Source organism: Merops nubicus, unplaced genomic scaffold (assembly GCF_000691845.1).
Source record: "Merops nubicus isolate BGI_N331 unplaced genomic scaffold, ASM69184v1 scaffold15054, whole genome shotgun sequence".
Classification (NCBI taxonomy): Eukaryota; Metazoa; Chordata; class Aves; order Coraciiformes; family Meropidae; genus Merops; species Merops nubicus.
In genome coordinates, this window is record NW_008603702.1 from 1,924 (window position 1) to 10,993 (window position 9,070).

At 47.3% G+C, this 9,070-nt stretch overlaps 1 protein-coding gene across 2 annotated transcripts in view; it reads left to right on the forward strand.

Moving 5' to 3' along the window:
* Positions 1–8,932: 8,932 nt before the first annotated feature.
* SLC13A3 (solute carrier family 13 (sodium-dependent dicarboxylate transporter), member 3) overlaps positions 8,933–9,070 on the forward strand; it is a 16,080-nt gene continuing 15,942 nt past the window's right edge. The window contains exon 1 of one of the 2 annotated variants that reach the window (XM_008938768.1): positions 8,933–9,051. In XM_008938768.1, the coding sequence (XP_008937016.1) occupies positions 8,975–9,051 (77 nt within the window). In that variant the 5' untranslated portion in view covers positions 8,933–8,974. The remainder of the gene's footprint in view (positions 9,052–9,070) is intronic. The other variant, XM_008938767.1, reaches the window with a different exon arrangement.

A 9,070-nucleotide genomic window follows, 5' to 3' on the forward strand; every position in this document is an offset into this window, starting at 1 on the left:
CTCGCCTTGGTGATCCGTTCTTCTTTTTCCATGGGTGCAAAATGTGTTACAGTTGGTAGCAGTGAGACTGGCTGGTGCCTGCACTGATCTCTGTCAAAGCTCTGATACTCACATGGCTGCTGACCAGTGCAACCTTTCAAGCAAGCCTGACTGCAGCTTCACCAGGTTCTCCCTGGGTTCAGTGTAGGGGTGAACTTGGATCTGAACTACCATGCTAAATTGTACCTGGTCATCTTCAGGGCTCAGTGATTCATCTACAGTTTCAACATGAGATTCTCTCACTTGGCTGGCAAGAAAGGAAACTTGCTGTTGCATCAACAGGGGATTAAGTTCTGACGTCTGGAGCTTGCTTGAACCCAGCTCCACAGCCCAAGCTGCAGGAGGGGAAGGGAGCAGGTTACGCTCCTAACCATGGTGTGGAAACACCAGGCAGGGGGGAACAGGGCTCAGCAGGAGAGTGATCTGAGGTGACAGTTTGGAAGTCACCCTGGTGTGTGATGGAAAATGTGTGCTTTCAACTGCACCACTTGGCCCAAGTCTTTATCTTAACACAGGGCTCGAGTCCAGTCCTGAGTCCTGGGCAGCCAGGTTGCAAGAGCTGCTGCAGGTGTTCAGCAAGCTCCCTCTCAGAAAGAATCCCACTGACTCGGCTGCTGCTGGTGTCACTGGGGGGCTGTCCCAGGCAGGGTGCCCATGGAAAGCAGGCTGGGGCAGGAGGAGCTTCTGGGTATGGTGCAATCATTATGCAAGTACTTAGCAGCACCAAGGTTGCTGTGTTTGGAGTATGGGGATGTTGGATGGGCTGGAGAACCCCTTGTTCCTGCTGGGATGGTCAATGTGCTGCCTTGTGGGGTGTCATAGACTGGTAGGAGATGAGAAGCAGTGAAGCTCAGACCTTGCTAGTCTTAGGATGAACTTTCCCTTGTGAGAAGGTCTTACAGGCACCTCTGCAGTACTTCCTGCTCTAGGGATACTAAAATCTATTCCCACATCATGTCACCATTTACCTTCTGCCCACTGGGATGCTCAGCAATTTTAATGTCCCAAGGGACTGGAGCCATGCAAAGCCACCTGAGCTTTGACTTCAAGCTCAGGGTTTCACTTAGATCTGGAGACCAAGTCATCATGACCTAAAGTTAATATAACAGAGATTCACAGATGTGATTCTCTTCAATTAGTGTGTACTTCTTAAGTGATAGACCCTGTGGTCTGGGTGCAATGAGTTTTCCAGTGAAACCTGCACCTAGGTGACATGTCCCTGAAAACAAAATCCTTTGTGAAAAATCACCCATCAAGTCTAGCCCTGCTTGTTGCTGATGAACTCCAGCATTCATATCTGCAAGTGGCTATTAAAGCTCTCATCAGCTCAACCTGCAGTGGTGGTTCTTCAGATCTATGGGAGTCCCTTCACAGAGGGACTGGCATTGGTGCTGACATTACATTGATAGCCCTTCTTTTTATTTAATGCCCTTTGTAGGTTGCAGTTGTGGAGAGGGAGACTTGCATCCGTGGTTTTGTCTGCAATCTCTCTTAAACAGAGAAGTGGAGTTTCTGTCTTGTGTGTGGGTTTGCTGAGATCTCAAGGTGTGCTCCTCAAACTGTGGCTGGAACAGTGGCTTGTCCCCATCACATAAAGCAGCAGAAGGGAATGCTCTGTGTGGAGCTGCTACCCAGGAACCAGCTCTCTGCATGAGAGTCCATGTGTCACCTGCTCTGGCTGCTGCTGAAATGGCTGAATCTTTGTCCTGTGAGGGGAAGTGCCTGTGACCCCCCTGCTCGGAGGGCTGTCAATGATTGCAAAGAGCTCGGGCAGGGCAGGAGGGGCTGGAGGAACTGTTCTGCTGGAAGGGGCATGGGGGGCACTTTTAATGAGCTGTGCAAAGAGCTTGTTCCAACAGCTCCTAATGAACTCAATGTCTACAGCCTCTTGGCTTGCTAACAGCTGAGGCAGCCAAATCTGCTAAAAGGAGCTCTGAGCAGGCAAATAGGGCCCAGTGCCTTCAGAAAACAGACTTGACTTCCTCAGTGGCCATAGAGCAATTTAAAATTAACTTGGACGTAATGAGTCCTCCTGGTTAGAACAAGGAGACTTTCAACAGCTTCCAGAAGAAAAATGATATTGCTTGCACTGAAAAGCAAAGCACAGGAATGAAGGCCTTGTAGGGAGAGGGGGTGCTGCAGGTGTAGGTGAGTGGGGTGTCCTGGAAGGTGGAGGGGAGCTGGATCCTGGGCTGGAGGGCACAGCAGGAGCGTGGGCAAGCGAAGCAGTAGCAGTCAGGAGAGCAGCCTGGCAGGGGAGAGGAGTGGTTGTAGCCTGGTTATACATCTCGTGCACAGAGTCCATCTCTGCTATGTGCATGCTTGGTGGTTTAGAAAGGCCAGCTTCACAAAGCTGGAGGTGATGGCCAGTTAAAAGGGATGAAAGGAAGAACTTCAGTGAGGAAAGAGGTGTGATAACTGGAAATAGGATGACTCCATTTTAGCACATGCACTGGCAACTTCAGTCTGGAGAGAGGGCAGGTCTCATGAAGAGTGAGCTGGCACAGAGGATGTGAAAGCAGCAATAGTTGGGGGAGAAGGGAAGTTGAGGAGAGTCAGTGTTAATTAGAAGCCAAGAACCACAGGAAAAAAAAAGAACAAAGGGATGGGAAAGAATTGAGGAAGAAATCCCTGGGCAGGGGTTGAGGGTGATGAGCAGTGTTTCAGGTGTGACACAAGGAATCTGACCCATGGCATTCTCTTGCCAGTTGGACAATGCAGAAATGCCATATTTAGTGGTGCATTTTTGTTCTGTGCTCAAAGTGCTTGTAGTACAGTCCTATATCATAAGAAGTTGTTGGAAAATTAAATTTTTATTGTCAGAGTAACTAAAGGGAAATTAAAATATGTTCATCTAACCCTGGCTACTTTAAAATCTACGGGTTTAGGCAACTTTCATAAAAGAATTTTATGAGAGCTGCCTGAGGACTTTTGCAAAGCAATAAACCAGGTGCATTTCTACAAGCCCCAGGGTAGATGGGATCACTGGGACTGTTGGCTGCAGGTCAGGCTGATCTGGAGTCCCCCTTGGGAAGCCGATTCCAAAAAAGGGCTTGAGTTGGCAATATGTAGTTGGCTGAACACAGCTACCAGACTGGCTGCCCACAGCTAAGACAGTTAATGTGGTCTTTGTGTCTATGGACATGAGAAAGTTGAGCAAGGGCAGTGAGAACCTTCCAGGGTGCTATTTGGTGAGCCTGTGGCTTTCACTAGAATGTCCTTCCAGTGTGGCTTCCACTGCTCAGAAATGGCTTTGACAAACTGGGGAAGTCTCAGAATGAGCAAAGGACTGGAAAACAGGCCATGTGATGGAAGGCCCTGGGAGCTCATCCTTCATCTTCCAAAGACTAAGAAGACAAGAAGTAACTTCACTGCTACGTTGAAGATGCATCCATTGTGACCAGAGTTTGCACAAGGGCAGCCCAGGCTGTGTATAGGAAGATGGCGTGTATAGGAAGATGCAGAGGGTTAAAGCTGGCAGGTTTGCATTATCACAACGTAATTTTAACAATGATGTTAATTAATCATAGGAACAGCTTACTAAACTTGTGGTGGGTTCAACATAATTGAAAAAGTTTATTTTTCTCATCAAATGTGGTGGTTCTAGCTTAAAAACTAAGCTAAACCCTGATGCTGAAATGGAGATTCAAAAGGGGAACCCTGTTAAATCCTCAGACTGTGCTGTTTTAGCTTCACAGGCATGTGTTTGAAGATGTATTGCTGCCTCCAAGAGAAGCCATGACCACTGAGGCAGAGATTTTCTCCAAGATGCTCATTTTATGTTTGTCATTAGTTTCCTACACAATCTTGGTCAGTTTGCCCACTTCTGAGCTTCAGCTGTGCCCTCTGTAGAACAGAGAAAATGATCCTGGTTTTCTGCCAACTACAAAATACTTCAAGAATTTTAAATAAGTGTTTAATAAGCTTTATGCCTTTTTAGCATAACTCCAGAGCAAAGTGTCTTCCCTGCAGCTCTTCCAGCTTGTGCCCCTGTGTTTGCTGGCCCTTTCTACCCACTCTGCAAATACCCAGTGGGAGGAAAACAACGCTGCTGGCAGGGAGGCTGGTAAACAGGGCTTGGTTTATGTCCAGATTACATAATGTTTGCAGGAGCTGGGTTAGCAGCAATCAGATTGACATACCCATCGTGCTGGAGAGCAGACAGTGGGAGGCCACTGAGGTGGCCAGTAGGACAGGCACAGCTGCACTGGGAGAGCAGCTTGCCAGGGAGATTCTGAAAGCCACCGAGGCTTTTTAGTGCCGAGTGTTGGAGGTAAGAGGTTCCTGTGTGATATCAGTGGGATAAAAGGGCTTAGAAAGCTCCAGTTCAGCCAAAATATCTCTTGGATGTCTTGACTGAGGTCCTGGAGGAGCCCAGTCACTTGTGTGCCCCGAGTTTGCCTGGTTGCAGGGTGGAAGGGTGATGGGTGAGCCTATGTGGGGGAGATGAGGCTGTGGTGGCTGTGGAGCAGGCAAAGGCTGATGGAGAGAAACTACAGCTTGGCAGTGCCAAGGCAGGGCTTCTTCCAGCCTTGGGGGGGGCTGTGGGCACTCACTGGGCAGGTCACACTGGGCTGCCCAGGAGCCACCCGGGGTTGCTGGAGAACAAGGTCCAGCTGAAGCTCCTCATGTCCCCTTTCAGGCTGGTGGTGGGGACTGGTGGCTTGTGCTTGCACCCACGCCTTGCTGCTATGCCTGGCTGAGCTGGTTCACCTTAGCTGACTCGCCTTCCCTACTAGCACCTCCTTTCCCTGGGGTACCTCATTTGCCCTTCCAGGAGACCGTCTGCCCTATCCAGCTCTCCTGAACATGGGAGACTACCCCGTGGCTTGGCTTCCTCTGCTGTAGCTCAGCAGGTCCCCCAGCATGGAAAATCCCCGGTACTTGGAGTGCAGTGAAGACAGGATCTGTGTCTAGAGGGGCAGAGGTCATTCCCAAGGCTCTTGAGCAACAGGAAGGAGAGCTGCTGCAGTCCAGAGCCACTGAGCACTTCCCTGGAAATCATTAAATGGTTATAAAATTAACCCAATCACAAGACTCATTTTGAAGTTTGTATATGCTGCCATTTTCTCCTCCTGAACTTGGATTTATTTAAAAAACAAAACCACCAAAAACCCCCAAAGAAAGCTGGAGAGAGGTGAGAGAAGCAGAAGGTGACACAGCAGGGGGATGGAAGGATGAAGATGATTGGAGGAGGTGGTGCCACGCAGCAGCATGGGCAGCCCAGCCCAGCCATGGCCATCTCCCTATGAGAACATCCTTCTGACATTTCTTAGCATTTGTTGTTTACATACCAACCTAACTTGTTGGGAATGGGGGGTGTTAATTAATATTTGAAAGATACCTTGAAGCCAAAAACCTTTTCATTTGCTACAGAGTTTGGTTCAATTTTATTCATGATTTTAATTATTTTTTTTTTTGTTCTAGGGCGTACTTGCTCCGAATCAAAGTTATTCTGAAATGGTCTTGTTCCTTCTTTGTTCAATGATGGGCCTATCTTAAGTGAAAACCTTGTTAATATGTGCAATTTGGCCTCTTTTAGGGTAGAATAAATTGGATAAGCAATACTACAGCTTTCTTTTTCAAGTGGTTTGCTGTTCATCCATATAGGTTTCATAACTTTGGGAGAACTTGCTGTAAAGCAGCTCTTTCTGCTTTGTTTTGTTGGCTTTTGATCTTGCAGTGAAGATTAGTTATTAGATTCATGCTGTGTTTCATTGCAGTGTTTTCCAGAACACTTTCCATGCACCAGAGAATAAATATTCCTTATTTATAATTAGCTTTCTAAGTTGTGCTTCATCTATTTCATCCAGTCATTTAAAGCCTTCATTGATATGCTTATATCAAGGTGTTAAATATTTTCAGGCCCTCTACCCCTGTAAGAGGAAAATTGTTTCTATTTTGCAGTTGACTTTGGTGCAACTTTCCTTGCAGAAAACTGAAGGCTTTTTGCCAGTTGGGGGGGGGGGAAGTTATTTATATGGACTGTATGGAAAAGGGCTTAATGAGAGAGAAAATATTTCTTTGGTGTATAAAAAGAACCAGAATAAAGAGAAATTATCAGTAGCCATGGGAATGAAATCTAGTATGCAAACCTTTTAAAACATGATTCTTTATTTTTGCAGAGTTTAGGACTGCCAGGTTTGTTGCTCTGGTCCTGCTGGCTTGGAGGAAGTGAAGCTGCGGGGAGCTCGTGGGAGCTGTGAGGTGCCAGGGCTGAGCCCTGGCAGTGTGAAGGGTTTACTGCAGTGTCTTGTATGTCATTTTATTGGGGTCTAAAACTAAGACTGGGAGCGGTCTTTAAATCCAGGTCTTGGGAACTTCACATGAAGTGTTGGCTCTGTTGTGATTAATGTATTAAAAAATCAAAGCAAATTACTCTCAGTTCTGTGGCATCTGTGTTTCCACGTGGACCTCTATGAGCAGAACTGCTTGTGAAATACAAAGCCTGAGTGCTAGAACAAATCAGAAATTCTGTCATTCTGGCCCCTTTTCAAAGACTCCCTGCAGATCAGATGTATGAATGATAAACCCGTATTGGTTGCAGTTCACTCAGCAATTCACCACCTGGGTGTCAGGATGAATTCAGGTCTTTGGCTTTTTCAGTAACTGATTATTTTTTTTATCCTCTTTGGGTGTGCTGTGGGGCTGGTGTCTGCTCTAGGAGCCTGGGAACAACCACATTCAGCTGAGGCCTGTAGTGCATTTTTTGCAAGCTGTGGCTCTGCCATACCTGCTCTGGTACCTTGCTGCACACTCCAGCTGCAGCTGGGACCACGTTATCCCCAGGACACCTCCACACAGTTCCCAGCCCACGCTGTTCCTGACCTGGCCACGCCAGGGAGCAGAGCCATCATCTCCCTCACGAGAGCTCTAGCGAGCCCAGAGAGGTGTGGAATAATCACTGGAGCCAAATTAGAAAATGAATTGATATTACAGGTATGGTGGTGTTCACATGTTAAGGGAAGGTATAGTACTGAAGAAGCTTCCCAGGTGAAGTGCAGCCTGCACTGTTATGCAAGTAATCCATTCCATGGTGGTTCCTTAAACATCTCTCCACCCTCTGGTGTTTTGCAGGCAGGGTGAAGACTCTGTGGCCAGCCTGTGTAGAGATGGGAACTTATGGTACTACAGTGCTGATAAGTTGCATATTTACCACCCTTGGCCAATAGTCTATCATTTTTTGACAAAATGCTGTCCTTTGTGCAAACTTTGCTCATTATAATGCTAAAAAACACCTCCATCCCAAAGGCTACCTGCCTTTAAAGTCTGACTGCCCCTCACTCAAGCTTGCACCCTGAATTTGGCTTAACTTATACCTTTAAAAGCAAAGGGAGGAAACTTTACACCAACCATAACGGAAGTATGTATGACTAGAGTCTTGCATGCTTCACCTTGAAGGTAAAAATGAGTATAAAAATGGCTCAAGAAAGGGGGAATGTTAGGGAAGACACCATCATCAAGTTGGGATATTCCATTGCAGACCACCTCTCACTTCTGGGGTCAGTCAATGGGCTGAGCCTCTCTCCCCCCCATAGGGTAAGGTCCAGTCTATACCAAGTGTTTCCTTGAGGAAACTTAGGAATCTCTAAGGAGTTAGTTATTCTTTTACTTAAATAATGCAGCCTGGCAATAAATATGTTATAATTTTTGATACTTGCACCTGCTTTGCAGACAGTGTAATTTATTTGTCACTGGCAATCCCTAAGAACCTATACAAGTGTAGCTGTAATTGTGGTAGTTCAGTAAATTGAACACAGCCAGACAATGCTGAAATGGATACCTCTCAGAATCTAAACTCAGCTGCCCCCAGCCCCTCTGATACCTGAGGACAAGTTGGAACCTAGTAGGATTTTGTTTCTGCCAAATTGCTCAACCTTTTAATGCAATAGGAGGAAGGTCCAAGCAAAGGGACAGAGGTGCCTTTGAGTAACAATTCAACCTGTTCAACAAGCTGGAAAAGAGTGGTAAAATAAATAGCTTTGTGGCTTCCAAGTGACTCTGAGCTGTTATTAACAGTGCTGTGGGCACTCTGCCCCAGGGGGGCTGACAATATCCCTGTTCAGCCCTGCCATTGCCCAGTCCAGCTCCAGGCTGGGCTCCCCATCCCTGCCGGGGCTTGGAGCTGGACTCCTGACTTCTTTCCATCCTCCTTGTTTCAGTCGTGGCTGTCATGACAAATGGCTTTGGGTTAGTTTGTGCCTCCTGGGTGGATGAATGAGTGCATGGTGTGGGGGAACTGGGTTTCTGCCAGCCTTTGCCAAGGCTGGGGTGATGCTGGCCGTGGGCGAGCTCCCTGCCCTCAGGAAGTGACACCAATGTTTGATTTACTGGTTTCTGAAAGGACTGGGGTGGGTTGCTGTAGAGTGGTTTCTCACACATCTTTGGGAGGCTCTGATCCAAGAAAATAAACTTTTCTGTGTGCCTCTTGTTGCAAATGTGGGGCTTTGATATATCTATCTCAGAGCTGTTTTCCATAGCCATGCAAAGAATGGTCTGTGGAAGGTGGAGAGAAAGCACAAACATATTAAATTGAGAGGGGTGAGATACTGGGACACCTGAGGATGTTGGCAGCAGTGACTGCTGAGGATAAATGATGCCCTAATTCAATGCAGAGGGGCAGTTCCTACTCTGCAGAGCTTCCTTGGTTGGTGCCCTGGTGCTCTAGCACCCTGCAGCACATGGGAAGCTCAGGCAGTTGAGGAGGGGTTGGGCTTTGCTGTGGTCGTGGTGTAAGTCCTGAACTACACAGTGTAGAGGGGAAGATGTTCCACTTGATGGAAATGATTTGAGAAAAATATTGTTCTTGATGGGGTAATTGGTGCATTTTCCTTGTCCAAGTGTCTCCCAAGTGAAAAAATGTCTCTGCAATGTCATGTGTCTTACTTTTGCTCTCCTCTTGCAGGAAGGAAGATGTCTCTATGTGATCCTGCTGATGGCCCTGTATTGGTGCACGGAGGCACTGCCCTTGGCTGTGACAGCTCTGCTGCCCATCGTCCTCTTTTCCCTCCTGGGGGTCACCCCATATCAC